Here is a 17581-nt window from a genome sequence, read left to right as displayed (position 1 = left end):
TATAACAGGTATTGATTATTCTCATGATGATATGTGCCTCATTTTATCATATAGTATACTTGGAACTGTTTTCTAACTCAATTGATAAATCCATACCAATGATTTTCTCAAAAAAAAATCATAACTTCATCCCAATTATTTATGCTAAAGCTACACAAATAGAAACACTAACATCAGTTCTTTGCTCTGACTGGATCCAGCTGTCGAGACCATGTTTGTAGAATTGGGCCATGTCATCAGGAAATCAATCCAATTCCAAGCTATATGTCACAAGTATTGAATATGGAAAAACACCTATAAAAGTATGCATCTTTCTTCTTATCTTTTCTACTTAACTGATGATGTTGATGTTGTTTTATCTTGTGGTTAGGTCTAACATTTGGCATCCATCATCTACATTCCCACATTTTTTATACATGCCAACAAGGGTGATTCCAATAGCAAAATCTACCTCAAACCCACACTTAGTAATGTCAGCATGGATCTTCTTCCCCTATTCCGGAGGTGCCAAAGGCGAAGTTATTTGGCTTAAAAACAATCCTTCATTTGACCAAAAAAATTTAGGGCCTCATGGCATTACCCATTCTGTGCATATCCTGAAATTACAAAATTCCATGTAACTTCATCTAGCTTAGGCGTTGCATTAAATAGTTTCAGTGTTTGGTCATTACACCCATGTTTACCATATCCACCTATCATTGCACTCTATGCAATTGCACAACATCTCTCCACCATTATTCATAACCTCGTTTTCTCTAGAAACAACAATACTCATGCAAAACCCAAATTCCACAATACAAATTTGCCCAATACAGAACCCACAACTTAGTTCTATTGTTGCTACTGCCTAATGCCATAAAAAATGTATACATTATTTGGCATTAACTACATTTTGCAATTTAGTATTTAAACATTAGCCGCTGATGAATCATGATAGTAATTGCTACTAAGCTTGAATGAATCTCTGATGGAAACTTGTATGGTGATTGGTTGGAGCGCTGACTCCTACAATCAGGTCTGCCCATAAATGTATCTCAAAAATTCCTTTCACGTCAAACTGGTATCAATGTGGCACCTCAACTCAATGCTCCATCACACATGTTGATTTTGTTCCAAATTATGATGCCTTTTTTATTCCTACAGTGATGTCAGCTATGCAAGGAATTTAGTCAAGGAATAGTAACATGAGCCAAGGTAAGATGATACAAGAATGTGAAGTAGAAACTATTAGCTTGCCTTCCATGAGTATATTGGGATGCAATCAAGTTTTCCAGTATGGTTTAGTTTATTTGAAGGAGGGATGCAGCTCCCTATCATAAACATGATATCATCTGTGAGTATAATGTGAATTATGGCATCCCACTTCCTGACATAATTTATGTTTTCGTATGTTAACTCATGTTGGCGTTGTTGTACTCGTCATTTTTTATCCTATTACCACTGTTCCTTTTTCAAAATATTAGTACAAGTAAATTTAGCTTCATGTCTCAACCATAACGATTGCCTAGTTTGTGACCAACATCGTGATTGGACTGTATAATATTGTGAAATATTATTTTGGAGCATTGAAGGAATTCAACCCATATTATATATATTATTACTTTCATGAATATCAAAAACAAGGATGGGTGATGCTTGGAGGTGTAGTCTTATGTATAATAGGTATTGATTATTCTCAGATGATATGTGTCTCATTTTATCATATAGTATACTTGGAATTGTTTTCTAACTCAATTGATAAATCCATACCAATGATTTTCTCAAACAAAATTCATAACTTCATCCCAATTATTTATTTTAAAGCTATGCAAATAGAAACACTAACATCAGTTCTTTGTTCTGACTGGATCCAGGTGCCAAGGCCATGTTTGCAAACTTGGGCCATTTCAAAAGAAAATCAATCTAGGTCCAAGCTATGTCAAGGACAGAATTATTATTATTTCATCATACCTGTGTGCTTCATACTCCTTAAGTTTTAGTACCATAATGAGAAATTTGGGTTTTTTGGTGCAGCTTGCTTTTTTGTGTGTTAGTTTACCCATCTCTGCTTATCACATATACGGGACAAGCGACTTATTTGATAAAAAAACTAGGGGACATAGGCTGTACATTCTACAAAGAAATACCACAACCCGTGTATTGGCCAATGTTCATTGTTGCCACTTTAACAGCCATTGTACCCAATCAAGAATTGATTACAGTACCAATCACAATCATAAGACAGTCCATGGCTCTTAGTTGCTTCCATCGAGTGAATATTGTGCATACCTCACAAAATTACGAGGGTTAGATCTATTCACCTGAAGTTAACTATGTTCTCATGGTTATCTGCCTTACAATTGTTGTAGAATTTCGGGATGCAACGCAGTTTGGAAATGCATATGGTAAGAATATACAAATTTATATCTGACAACCGAATTTGGTAGTTTTTATCGATTCTTTTGAGTTTCTAAGGACAATTTTAGGTGTTTGGTGGTGCAGAGGTTGCAGTGGTTGGTGTCATGTTCATTACGACGTGCATAGTAACCTTGGTCATGCTTGTGGTTTGGAACATGCATGTTTTTCTTATACTACCCTTCACTTTGTTTTTTGCTATCTTTGAAGGAGTTTATCTATCATATATATTGAAAAAGGTGCCACAGGGAGGTTGGTGTCCCTTCGTAATTGCAACAATTTTGGTCATGCTTTTGGTTTGGAACATGCATGTTTTTCTTATACCACCCTTCACTCTGTTTTTTGCTATCTTTGAAGGAGTTTATCTGTCATCTGTATTGAATAAGGTGCCACAGGGTTGTTGGTGTCCCTTTGTCATTGCAACAATTTTTATGACCATAATGTTCTCTTGGAAATAAGGAAGGTAGAAAAAGTATAAATATTTAGCACAGAGAAAACTCAGCATAGAAGGTTTGAATGGATTGGTTGTCGAGGTGAATTCACTTGTACCAGGAATTCATTTCTTTTGCAGTGACCTTATTTATGACTTACCACCGATTATTGAGCATTATGTAAAGAATGTGGGGTCTCTGCATGAAGTTCTTGTCATTGTCACCATAAGAATGGTTCCATTCAAGACAATACTTTTGTCGAAGAGATTTATGGTTGGAAAACTAGAGCCAAAAGGTGTATATAAATGTGTAGCCCAATATGGTTACAAAGATGCCCCAAACATTGAAGGATCTGAATTTATCAACCAGGTTTTTGAAAGCGTAAAAGACTATCTCAAGCTTAGAGGAACTCATTCCTCCTCACATGAAAAAAGTTATGCAAGCAAGAATACAGTCGAAGAAAGTAACTACTCTTAGATGAGGAATTGTAGTAGATTGAATAGGCAAAGAATACAAGGTTTGTGTATGTTCTAGGAAAAATCACATTGAAGACTAATAAGAGCACTGGGCCTTTTGAAGGATTATTGATTGACAAGCTCTACAGGTTTCTCCAAAACAATTGCAGGTTGACTCTGTCTCCCTACAATATACCACCTATGCATTTACTTCAAGTCAGAATGGTGCAAGAAATTTAGAGTTCATTCACACAAAACTATTAGAAGACAATGAAATTATAAGCTTTTACTCATAATAAAGCTTTTAGGGCCTTAAAGTTCTTGATCACTCAAAAATAAGATATAATTTTGTACTATTGTTACTATTTTAATAGATTTATAAGATTTCAAAATGCAAATTTTTGTTGAGATCAAAAGAAATAAGCATTGAGTTTTTTACCATTTCTGCAATAAATCATGAATCATGTAGAGTGAACTGGTACATGCATGTTTAATGTTTTGTGACTGGCGGAATGGAAAAAAATGATAACAGATCATTACTTTTCAGTTTCAATCCTTCTTTTACAGTAAGGCTCTTATCTTTTAATGAAATGCAGAGGCTGGTAAATTAAAATTTTCAAGAAATCCCAAGTAGAGTTTGTTAAGAGGGAATTTTAAATTTTAATAGTAACTCCTTTTTATCCTTTGTCCTCGGAAATTTGTACTGTTGCCACTTTAGCAACCATTGTAGCCAGTCAAGCATTGATTACAGCAACATTCTCAATCATAAGACAGTCCATGGCTCTTAGTTGCTTCCCTCGAGTGAATATTGTGCATACCTCACAAAATTACGAGAGTTAGATCTATTCACCTGAAGTTAACTATGTTGTCATGGTTATCTGCCTTGCAATTGTTGTAGGATTCCATACAATCCTAAATATTGAATAGTGAAATATGACAGAATGAAATTAGATGTCCAAATAATAATAAATATGACTTGGAACTCAATCCTTGAAAATATCTTTTCCTCTCGTTGGCCCATTATCAGCTCAGCATTGGCACGTTTGTGGCGGTTTACAGTGATGATGGCTCCTCTTCTGACTCTCACTCTGACCTTGTTATTGCTCTTCCTCAAACTTCCCAAGTCCTAGCTACTTCCACGAAACATTTTCTGGTGCAACACTACTACTGGAATGCTTTCCTCTAACTTACTTCATTGTCTAGTGTTTACACTTCTGGATTTGCCCCCCTTTTGAGGCCACCCGGACCTCTTTTCCATCTTATTCTCTACTCTTCCTTTCTTTCCTTAACATAGATTTTAGACTGTTTCAGAGATGCTCTAGGCAGTCAATCGTTCTTCTCAGTCCTGTTGACCTGTTTTTGTCATTTGAGCTCATTACAGATTTTAGACTGTTTCATAGATGCTCTATGCACCTCCTTATTGCTGTTGTCAATCATTGTTCTACTCCTTCCCAATCAGTAGGTTTAATTTAGTTTGACATAACTGAACTTGCTGTCAATCTGTTTTTGCTTCTAGAGAAACCGTGATCTTGATTGAAACTTCAGAATATTTGATCTATATTATTTGATGTTTTAAAAGTATTTATGTTAATAATTACATATCATTTCCATAGAAGATTTTATTTTCCCAACAGACATTGATTCAGCTGGTGAGGTCGACGGAATGTTAAGCCAACTACCTTACCTCCATTCTCGCTACAATTTTCTGCATTCCTATAGCATAAGTTAAGGGGTGACACTACGTGCAATTCCAGGGACTGGGCAGATAAATACCCCTCGGATCTGGCACCTAGGGAAAGGAAATCCTCTCTTTGCAGTGTAGTTACTTGGGGCATATTTCTTTAAGCACTTCAAAAAAAACCTCTCTGGTATTCAGATGAAGTATTGGAGTAAAATTAAAGACAATACAGTAATCAAAAAATTTCCTAGATGCTTTCTCCCATGAGATGAGTTTGCGAAAAAAAAATATGCATCTAATAGTAACTATGCAAATAAGTCAATTATTGGAAAAAATGCCTTGCCTTCCACAATCCATCACTAGCCAAAATGAGAAATTTTGTGGTTGCATCTATGGTCATCTCTCTCACATCTAGTTCTGAACTTAAATGTTGCTTCAGACTCCTGTCACCAAACGCACGAGCTACAGCAAGCTGACCATTAACTCGAGGTACATCTCCTAATATATCAAAAAAGAACGCCATTAAGTATACAGTTTCTCCCTGTGACCATTTAAATGTTACTCTTGAGCTAGAACATTAAGATAGAATTATAAAGTTACAAATCAAAAAATTATTCAAGTATGTTCTCATTAAAATTAATCTCTGCACAACATTTGTAGTGGTACCTGACAGGAGTGTCACAAATCCACCCTTCTCGATGTTTTGAAGTTCAATACTTGGCTCATGATCAATAGTCAACTGAATAGTAGTGCCATTTTTACATATAACAGCCCTGGAATCCCCTATATTTGCTACAAAGAGTTTTTTCCCATCAACTAAAATAGCAGTGACTGTTGTGGAGCCATCGGGCGCTAAATCAACTACCTTTGCTAAAAATTTCCCATCAGTCCGGTTGTATGCATTCTTGATGGAATTTTTTGGTTCTGTCCAGAACTTTGGCTCCGTTATTATCAGAGATACTTGTCAGCATTAAAATACTTAATTAGCATTTTACACCATACGAAACTTTGAAAATAGCAAGTGACAACCAATACAACAAATGGCAGATCAGCTGTAAAAGCATTTTACTGGATGTGCATCAGAGTCAGAAATCTCATCTGATATACAATTTTTTTCTAAAGAGTCATTTGAGAACCATCATATTTATATAAATGAACGAAATTATCAAAAATGATAACGATTTGTCGCAAATGCAATTTTTGCAATAAGGAAGCACTATTTCTTTATGCCATGACGTAATGCTACTACTGGACGTTTTTTCTTTGGATAGGTGCAAAAGACACATGAACATATAAGTATAGGAAATATATGAACAATTTAAGCTATTTGAAAAATAGTGGATTTACGCATGAAACATATTCAACTAGAAATATGATGGGAAAACAAGAAATTCATTATGTGTGAGAAGTAAAATGTTGGAGAATCTTCGCCTTTGAGGTTTGAGAAATGGACATGGTGATATATCACAACTAGAAAAATTTTGTTCATAGATGCAAATCATTGTTACAATTAACAATATATATCATATGCCAAAGATAAAACACAGGAAATTAACCCATGAAGTCAATGCAAGTAGAAACACCATAATAGAACCAATAGAGGAGAAAACGAAATTGTTTCACAAGTTACAATCAAGTTAGGCAATTGACATAAACATATGAAATTTGGAAAACGGAAAGAAACTTTGAACCTGCTCCAATTTAATGTATAATTTTAATTTTTGATTGACTAGAAATAGCAAAACAATACATGTCACAATACAATCAACTATAAAATTTAAATAGATGTTGTTAAATTCACAGAGACCTTCCAAGTATTCCTTATGATTCATAGATGCTAAACCAGGTAGACCATTAGCATTGATTACAAGTATTCCCCATGATTCATAGATGGTAAACCAGGTAGACCATCAGCATTAATTACAAGTATTCCTCATGATTCATAGATGGTAAACCAGGTAGACCATTAGCATTGATTACAGTTCATAACCCCAAAGGAATCGTAAGAGTTGAACTTGTGACATCCCATTTCTGAGAAGTTCAATGTCTAACTCCAAGGCCAATCAAGCCAACCCTAGGGCTCAAAAATAAGATAATAAAAAGTATATGCATTTGGTAACAAGGCGTGATACTTATCATCCAGCTCAGAAAGGACATAGGTTGGTAACAATTGAAATAGACTTACAAATTAGCTAATTTAGAGAGTTTCATTGTGGGCAAAATCAAGAATCGCATTCTAGATTACGATTTAAGTTGGGAATCAAACCCTACTCAACTAATGAAAGGACTGAAATTTGCTAAACCCCTTTCCAGCACTAATTTAAATATGTAGACTATAGATTGGTACTACCCAGGCACTCCCTAGGTGACATTATCAAGCATCACATCGGTAGCTACTGAGTGATTGATATAGATGTGGATGCTTCTTCTCCCTCCTCTACTTTTTACATCTATACCTAATGACAATTAATGGGCACTTCCACAGTATGTTGTAACTGGTGTACTTTTGAGCCCCGTTGACCTCTGTTTTGGTCACCCACTGCCATTAATAAAAATACTCTTATCTTATCTTATGTGGTCCGTTAATAGGAAATGGTACTGTAATATAAAAACAATACTAAATATCCAGGACTAACTCTCACCAATTTAGATCCTCATCTAGGAGTGAGCACTTAGTGTCTATACTTTCTTTTCTATATTTGAGGCCAATGTACATCGAGAAATTACACTGTACAATACAAGTATTCAAGAGACATCTGCTATCAATTCCATCCGAGCAACAGCAATATCAGTTACATACCATGAACCACGTTATCCAAATGTACATCAAGAAATTAAACTGTACAAAACAACTATTCGAGCGACACCTCCCATCAGTTCCGTTTCAGCAAAAGCAATCTCAGTTATTTACCCTGAACCTCAAAATTTTAACGACATGGTTCATGATATACAACTGAGATTGTTGTTTTCTAAAATGGAATTAATGGAAGGTGTCACTTTAATAGTTGTTTTCTTATTATTGTTTTGATTTAATGTTTCGTTATGCATACTAAATCTTTTTTTCATATAAAACCAAATTTTAAATGTTTACTCATTTACAAATACTACAACACATACCCCTTTTTCGGATTGATGTTTATGAGTAGTAGGCCAAAACTTGCCAAACACTTCAATTTCTTTTCCAAAATTTCAAAGATGCCCATTTGAAAAACCTTAAAATAATGCACAAAAACACGTTCACATTAACAACAACTACTACATGGATAATGGATAACCTCTACCTGACATTAACTATTACTCATTATCATCCACCCATGCTTTCAAGAATGTCCATTCACATGTTGCTATTCTTCCACAAACTACTATTACTTACAAAATATCCATATTCAAAACACACATAACTAATAGTTTCAAGTGTAACTCAATATCATCCACCCTTGCTTTCAACAATGTCCATTCACATGTCACTATTCTTCTACACACTATTATTTACAAAATATCCATATTCAGCATACACATAACTAACAATTTCAATTGCAACTTATTATCATCCACCTTTGCTTTAACCAATGCCCATTCACATGTCGCTATTCTTCCACACTCTATGCCTTACGGCGTTTCTTTTGCAACATCAGGTGCAAATGCTAGTTATTCTTTTTCTCACCTAGCTTCATGTCTTGAACCATTGTCTCATACCACTTTGTAATAGTGCCTCCAACCCCCTTAGATAACCCAGGGTAGATGGAAGGTGTTACTTTCATCTAACCCGATATCCATAGTCTCATCATGGAATAGGGTTACAAAATTCCTATTTTCTCAAGTTCATTAAAAAATATAATAAATTCCACCTTTGCATTTGGCTCATCGAGGAATTTTTGTGATATAAATTTTATTGAAATTCAACTCCTAGATAAAAATTTATGGCCATTTAGTGTTTAGCCCACAAAATATGGCCATGTTTGCAAGGTAATACCACATGGTGCTCACATAGTAGTTGAACCACCCCTAGAAAATCCATGTCACCCAGCTCTTCCAACATGTCATATCTAAGCTTATGTGGCACCTGCCATGTCATAGCCTCACATGAGTGATCCGAACTTAAATAGGAATGCAACAAATTATAGATATAACCATAAATACAGAGATGAAGCAAAAATAACACTTCATTTCATTAATATCAAATAACTGAAATATGCTTACAAACAAAAATGGAAATAAACTAGCTCGGATGATAGTAGCTTATCTCTGAGAAGAGATGTGGTGGCTACATGACTCTTAACTATGTTACAATGAAGCTCGAAGGCTTGTTTATTATTGAGAAATAATGGAAAACCCTAAACATCCAAAAACCTAACCCTAGGAGATGAAGCACCAAAATTGTGGGCCTTGTTTGGGTAAATTGGTACATGAACTTCCCGAGGTCATAACTCTGGCATACGATCTCCATTTGGCTATCATAATACCTCATTTTGAATATTTCGAAGAGGAGGCCAAAAAAAATTGTAAATTATATTAGGACATGTTTGATCTCTTCGTTTTCCCTAAAAACATCTTTTAGTCCATCAAAATGGCTTCGAAAGTTTATGACCCAAAAAAAATGCCAAAAATAGTAAGTTGTGCTACAATTAAGCAAACTAAAAAGAGATAATGGTCAGGATCCAAGTGGAATAGGAAGGTGGCCACCAATATCCACCTAGATTAGTCCTTACCCGTTAGGAAGCAATGGTCCCGATTATGTTGAGTGCCTACATGAGACGGGGAAACTTTTGTTGAACTTGTTCTCTCATGAGCCACTTTCCTTGGTGTAGGAGTTATCCAGCTTTGACAACCCAATACAGTTGGATATTCTGCTGGTGAGTGTTCTTGATCTATATGTCCATGATCCGATCAGTTGTGGCCCATTCCACGTAGTCTAGGTTTAACTTTGTTGGTGTGAGTTGTTCTGCAATGTTGGATGTGTCCAACAATGGTGGAAAGTATGGCCAAAGGTGGTCTACATTGAGCACTAGGTGTAGAAGAAGGAATGGTGGAATGTTGAGCTTGAAGGCATTATCCCTTATAACCTTGGTGATGGTGTATGGACCATATTGGAGTGGGTGAAGCTTGTGGTGGGGTTCAGTGAGGCACTCCTTCTATAAACGTAGCCAAACTTTGTCACCCACCGGGAACTTGTGTCGAACCCGATGCTGATCATGGCACTACTTGTAATTAGTATTGCATCTATCTAATATATCATGGACCTACTGGTAAATGTGTTGAATGTGCTCAATGAAGCAGTTAGCTATGTTGGCTTCGGACTAGACGTGTGCTGAATCTGCCTGAGTAGCTCCAAATTGTATGGCCACAACAATGGGACATACTAGCTGAAATCCCAACCCTATCTGAAAGGGGTTGTGGCATGTTGAGCTCTAGAGAGCACTTTGTAACTGTGTTGGACATAGGGGAAGCTTTCATCCCATGTGCATGGATTCTTTGAGTTATACATGTGTAGAATGTGTATGATCATCCTATTGATGACCTTTTTTTAGCCATCAGTTTGGGGATGTAACGTTGTGGACTTAGTAAGTTCCATATCCAGCATTGAACATAGACTTGACCAAAATGCACTTAGGAATATGTTTTCTCGATCTCATACAATTAACTCTGGGATCGTAAAGTGTACCCGCACTCTCTCAAAGAAGAGCTTAGCAGTGGCCTCTGTTGGGATACTCTTCTTGCAGGCCACCCTAATGGCCATGTTAGAGAATCTATCGATGACCACGAAAATGTAGCTATTGTCGTGTTTAAAAGAAGGCCTGATATGTAATCCATGGAGATGGATTCCTAAGGTGGACTAAGAGTAGGAAGAGGGGAATATAACGCTTTCTTCTTGATGGTTGGTTTGGAAATAGTGTAGTAGTGCAAGATCTAATGTACCTCCCAACATCCTGATGAAGGTTTGGCAAATAAAAATACTTCTGCAGTACCGCCACTGTTTTCCCTACTCTGAAATGGCTAGTGACGTGACTGTAGTGTACCTCCCAAATCATCTTGGCACACTCGCTTGAAGGAACAAATATGTGTCCCAAGTGGGATAACAGTGCATCTTGGAGGTGAAAATTTGGAACTTTCTTACCTGTTAGGAGTGTTTGGTATGTGCTACCGAATTCTAGATCGCTCTTGTAAAGATGCGGCCACCCTGAAGTCTCGTGCCCACAGGAGTCGAGAACAGTGACGAACACCATGACTGGTGGTTGGCTAAGGAATTTTTCAACATTATTGTTGTTTCCCTTATTGTATTTAATGTTCAAATGGAATTTTTGCAAGTATGTGGACTATTTCTAATGGTGATCATTCTGCAACTTCCATTGTGTCTGTATGAACTGCACGATTTGGTGGTCTCTATGGATGATTGTTTCCTTCCCCAGAATGTAATTCTTCCATTAATGACAAGCCTGATCAATGGAATACATTTTTTTTCATAGGTGGGATACTTTCAGTCTGTGTCTAAAAGTGTCTCACCATGGTAAGTCACTAGATGCCCCTGCTGAGTCAGAACTGTACCAATAACATAGTCGAAGGCATATCTCTCAATCTTAAATTGTTGTTATAGGCCTAGTAATGTGATCACTCGTGTAGAGAATATGTGTTGCTTCAACTCAACAAACGCCTTATGTTGGTTTTGGGACCAAAATAAATTTTATTTCGCTCCAGCCTTACTGACTTGAATTAAAGGCCAAGTGTTATGAGATAACCCCAACACGAACCTACGATAGAAATTGGCAAGGCCCATAAAGATGCAGAGCTCTGTTAGAGTGGTTGGGGCTGGCCAATCGTAAATGACTTATATCTTGGCTGGGTCCACATGCACACCCTTCTCATCAATGATGTACCCTAGATATTGAACCTGGGTCATGCCAAAAGTGCATTTCTCTATATTGGCACACAACGTGTGTTGTCACAAGGTTTGAAGGACTTGTCGAATATGGTGGAGGTGATCTTACCAACTTTGGTTAAAGATCAAGATGTTGTCTAAATACACCACCATGAATGCATTGGTGAAGGGTCCATCAACCTCATGAAGGTTGTGGGAGAATTCGTCAATCCGAAAGGCATGACCAACCATTTAAAAAGTTCCTTCTTGGATTTGAAGGATGTCTTCCACACATGAAAGGGTTCAATAGGCACCTCGTGATAACCAGACTTCAAGTCAATCTTGCAGAAATATTTGGACCCCTTGAGTTGGTCCAGATGGTCATCAATCCATGGGATTGGGTACCTATTATAGACAGTGATCTTGTTTAGTGCCCGATAGTCAATACAGTGTCTCCAGGTCCCATCCTTCTTCTATACCAATACAATCAGGCTCTGACAGGGTGATGAGCTTGTCCTCATGTGCCCTTTCTTAAAAAATTCTTGAATATGCATCTTGATCTCATTGTTCTACATAATAGAGAATCGATAGATCGATCAATTGGGTAGTGGCACACCTTGGGTTATATCAATGGAGTGTTTGATCTGACAATGTAGAGGCACCACATAGGTGAGGGGAAAATTTCCCTGTAGTCCTCCACAATCTCGTCCATCTACTACTGTTGTATGAAGGAGCCCTGTTTGGAATTCGTGGACATAATATCTTCTTACCCCGGGGGTGAATCATAAGGAAAACAAATTTCATGGTCTATGAAATCATCTTACTAGATTGCTTTATAGAGATCAAAGAGATGGCGGTATGCAAAGCTAACTCTCGTATCATGTACAAATTGTTCCCCAAAGTAATAATCATAGAGTGAGGTCTAGAATCATATACAACATGTTGCTTCTACAAGTATGGTTGTCGTAATAGTACATCACAAACTTCAAGAAGAGAAACATCACACAATACGTCGTCAGTGAAGGGCTTAGTATTGTAGGTAAGGTAACATTGCTAGCTAATGCAGAGATCTTGTCCTTGGTGAAGCCATCCGATGGTGTACGAATGTGGTTGTGTTGTAGTTGGTATACCTAGCCGCTTCACAACCTCTACTTAAATGAAATTCCTTTGGCTCTCGTTGTTGACAATGAGCTGCAACAGATAACCCTTCACCCACATCTGTGATTGGAAGAGGCGTTACCCCTCCTCTAGATCTTTAGGCTCGTTCTTCTGGATCTTGGTGGTGGCCACGATGGTGCTGGGTTCTGCATCAATGATATGCTTCCCTTTGTCATTCCCCTTCTTAGGTTCTGACTCTAGAGTCAAAACATATGTCTGATTCAGAAGCCTTCCACTTGGCCACCAGTGACTACTTGGCCCGACACTCACTTGTGCTGTGAGTGGAGCTCTTATGGAACTCCAACCATTTTCCCATGTCCATCATCTTCGAGGTGTTATTCTTTGCTTGCGGCATCTGCTAGTTGTCTGGGGTCACCTCACCTTGTCTTTGTCCTTTCCTCTGTAGTTTGGTGGTGCCTTTTTCTTACATTGGATTCGTAAATCCGAAATCTCACTTCATCTTCTTAAACTTTTGCTCAATCTTGACATTGTATTGGTACTTCATGCTCACCAAGGTGATGTCTAGGAACTCCGTCTTGTCCTAGATGTATTTGTGTATACAGGCAAGGTACTTTAGCATCAAGTGTCGCTAAGAATCGTTCATACCCAACTTCACGTGAAGGGTATGACAAAAATCCATAAACTTCGACACGCCTTGGACCATTCCCTACCACATGGTCCACTTTATGTATTTATCCTCATAGCTCCTGATTGGGTAGTATTACTCCTTGATGGTGTCTCGGAATAAATCCCAAGCGATTGTGGTTGAAAATAGTGAGTGTACTTTCATCCTTCTTCTCATAGTAGCTTTCCCACCAATCCTTGATGTGAGGGGCGACTTTGAGAAGTGAAAAAATAATCTTTTGCCAGCAGGAAAAATCATGAACATAAAAAATATCCTTCCAGTATATTTATCCATTTATCTACAACGTCTGCATCTATCTGACCTACAAATATTGGGATGTCAAAGTTAACTTGTACCTTACAGGGTGTAGCACTTCTAGAGTGGCTGCCGGAAGAAGATGTGTTGCCTTTGGGTAGTCGCTGAAGGATTTGGGCAAAGGTGTCCATCATCACATTCTTCTATCACATGAGGGCTTCTTCGAGCAAGATTTTCAAAGGATACCATGCCCTCGTATTTATTCTCTTTCGCCATAGGAGGTTATCACGGTTTGCAAGGCTAGTCTTGTAAAGGTTCGACCAGTTCAAGCCCTAACTTCTTATATCCTGATCTTGTTGGGGACATGCAAAGAAAAATAGAGAAAGTGAAGGTCGCTCTGATACCACTCATCTAAAATTAAACAATAATACAAAAAATTATAGATATAACCATAAATACAAAGATGCAATAGAATAACACTTCATTTCATTAATACCAAATACCTGAAATTTGCTTACAAAAAGAAATGGAAATAAACTAGCACATGCAATTGTAGCTTATCTCTGAGAAGAGATGTAGTGACTACATGCCTCTGAACTGTGTTACAATGATGCTCGAAGGCCTATTTATTAATGAGAAATAATGGAAAAACCTCAACATCCAGAAACCTAACCCTAGGAGATGAAGTGACAAAACTATGGGCCCGTTTGGGTAAATTGGTACCAAAACTTCATGAGGTCGTAAAGTTGGCATACAATATCCGTTTGGCTATCATAATACCCCGTTTTGATGATATTGAACAGGAGGGAAAAAAAACCAGTAAACTGGTTTGGTACTTTTCTAGTCCCTCCATTTTCCCTAAAAACATCTTTCATTGCTTCAAAATGGCTATAGAAGTTTAGGGCCCGAAAAAATACCAAAAATAGTAAGTTGTGCTACAATTAAGGAAACTAAAAATAAACAATGGTGGACGTCCAAGTGGATTATGCCTACTTGGAAAGAAAATATTTTTATAATCAAAATTCGGGTTTTGGACCTGTGGGGTGAAATTCCTACCTTGACTCCTATGAACCCTCAAACACCAAACTTCTCTACACCCTTGAACTAGTCTAGTCCCCAAGTTACTTTAATTCCTGGACCATATCTAGGCTAGTGGTTGACATTATTTTCTATAATTTGTTTATGACATATGTTGATTTGGTATTATGGTAAATCAATTATTAAGAATATCATAATTTATAAGTGTTAAATGATTTGTGTTATTTGTGTACTAAATGGTTGAAACTTTGATGATTATCATTATTATACTAGAAAAATATATGCTTCATATTTTCTTTAACTAATTCAACATAATTTTAGATATTGTTTTAAGATATATATATATATATATATATATATATGAATGATCTCTTGAAGTTTTTTCTCCAATAGTACTTTAAAGCTACTCAAGTGAATGCATATATTGCATGATGTGTTAGTAAAAAGTGGTTTCATGAACACCCAATTATCAGTTTGCAAAAAGATGAAATCTTTCATGCACATTTTTTGGAAATGTCAAACTACCAAAGGTTGTTTGGAGTTGGTTCATATGCAAGTTTATTCTCCTCTTTAGAGTCATATCCATTGTAAGGAAGCCCTATTGGATGACTACAATGAAATAGTCAATTCTATGAGATTTAATGGGATTGTGAAATTAGCTCAAAAGTGTTGCTTTGGTTTCTATTTGAAAACTAAAGTTAACTGTATCTTTGTGAATGAAAATATCTATGTTTATGTATTTGATAAGATTTAACAAGAGGTATGCTACTCTCTCTATACTAAGGGCTATCCTCAAAAGAAAAAAATGCCAAGAGCCTTTGATGCTTTAACCTATTTTGATTTGATTTCTACTTAATAGAATTAAGGAATTATGTTTATGTATTTGGTAAGATTTCCTTGTAACTCTCTCTATGTTACAAATTATCTTCCAATTCTAATGCTTTAATTTATTTTAATTTGATTTCTATTTAGTAAAATTAATAAATTAATTTAATTCAATTTTCTCTTTCCCTGTGTTAGTCCATAATTATAAGTTTTTATTTATAATAATATATTTATAAAATCTATTTAAAAAAAATACTAAATTAAAAAACTGAAACAAAAATATTAAACTATAAAATGAAATAAAAAAATGTGAAATATATTATTTTATTTTTTTTCAAATTAAAAAAAAAAATAATAAACAAAATTAGATAACCTTAATATAATAGGTTACAACTCCATGCCCTCAACCAAACCCATACCTAACATAAAATGCAAAAATTACACAAACATATATATATTTCAACTGCTTAGCCCAATTTAATCCGAATAACTCTTATTAATACAATATACATACAATGATAGAAATATTCAACAAACCCTGGTTGGAAGCACATTAAATAAAAAATAAATAAGATACTGACCTGGTGTATCGATCACGTTCAATTTTCTGCCATCTTTCATCTGCAGTTGTTGCAATTCACAAGTGCCTCTAACTGTGGAAGAACCAGAGCGACACTGAAAGGCCTTGCGCCCAACTATGGAATTACCAGTTGCACTTTTACCATTGCCCGTCCGCCCTACCAACACTATAGTGGACACCTTACTGGTACCTCCTGCCCTTCCTTCCATTCTGTCGTTTCAACCTGAAAGCTCCTGAAACTTCACACTGAATGAATAGAGCGTGAAGTGATTGTAATTGGTATTAATAGCCGAATATAGTTGCTTACCAGTTAACGCACCGCCCCTTATCTGAAGACAACGTAGCGAATCACGTTGTAGCCGAATCGCCCTTTCTAACATTCCAAATTCTTTGAGCGACTACGGCTTAGCGAATCAGTTTGTAGCCCGACCGCCATTTATAACATTCCAGATTCTGTGACTGAGTAGGCGGAACGAATCAATAATTTGTAGCCGAATCGAATCGCTCTTTATAACATTCCACATTCCTCAACTGAATACGATGTAGCGAATAACTTTGTAACCCAATTCCCTTTATTACATTCCACATTCCTCAACTGAATACGATGTAGCGAATAACTTTGTAACCCAATTCCCTTTATTACATTCCACATTCCTCAACTGAATACGATGTAGCGAATAACTTTGTAACCCAATTGCCTTTATTACATTCCACATTCTTTAACTCAATACGACGTAGCGAATCACTTTGATTGCATGTTGACGGGTTAACTTTGGAAATGCTCCCCTTTTTCTTTGAAATTGAAACAATTCTAAAAATATAGACTTCTCATATATATTTAAATTCTAAAAATATAGAATTCTCATATTAATTTAAATTTACAAATTGTGTGGAGCTTGTTTTAAAACAATTTTCTTTTGTTAGTTTTCTTCAGAATTAGGGAAATAGGTTAAAGATTCAAAGGCATTTGGGAGGAGCGAAATTCATTATAGACAATCACTAATCAGTAATTTCAAGCAAGTTCCTTGAATAATGGTGATGAGTTAACCCATTCTTAAATAATAGCATGTCATAATTGTAGCACTATTATTTTGACAACTAAATTATAATAAGTTTTACCATTACATTAAATATAGCATTAACATAGTAACATATATTAAATGACTAATAAATCTATATATATATATATGTTCTGAAAACACATGTAATGAAATTTTTAGATATGAGAATTTGGCCCCACATTATTATGAGGATTCTTAATCTCTTTGTTACAATATCATTAATCTCCA

General features: G+C 36.2%; 1 protein-coding gene across 3 annotated transcripts in view; it reads right to left on the bottom strand.

The window, feature by feature from the left end:
• Positions 1-16736, bottom strand: part of LOC149180751 (immune-associated nucleotide-binding protein 9-like) — a 143820-nt gene extending 127084 nt beyond the window's left edge. The window contains exons 1-2 of one of the 3 annotated variants that reach the window (XM_089416276.1): positions 16600-16736; positions 16294-16525 (exon numbers count right to left, since the gene is read on the bottom strand). In XM_089416276.1, coding sequence (XP_089272402.1) covers positions 16294-16501 — 208 coding nt within the window. In that variant the 5' untranslated portion in view covers positions 16502-16525; positions 16600-16736. Of the gene's footprint in view, positions 1-16293; positions 16567-16599 lie in introns of those variants that run through there. The other 2 variants (XM_089416277.1, XM_089416275.1) reach the window with 2 other exon arrangements.
• Between the last annotated feature and the right edge of the window lie 845 nt (positions 16737-17581).

Source organism: Pinus tabuliformis, chromosome 3_2 (assembly GCF_031772625.1).
Source record: "Pinus tabuliformis cultivar Carrire ecotype Pingquan chromosome 3_2, CPIR1, whole genome shotgun sequence".
Lineage (NCBI taxonomy): Eukaryota > Viridiplantae > Streptophyta > Pinopsida > Pinales > Pinaceae > Pinus > Pinus tabuliformis.
This window is presented reverse-complemented; position numbering and strand designations above follow the sequence as displayed.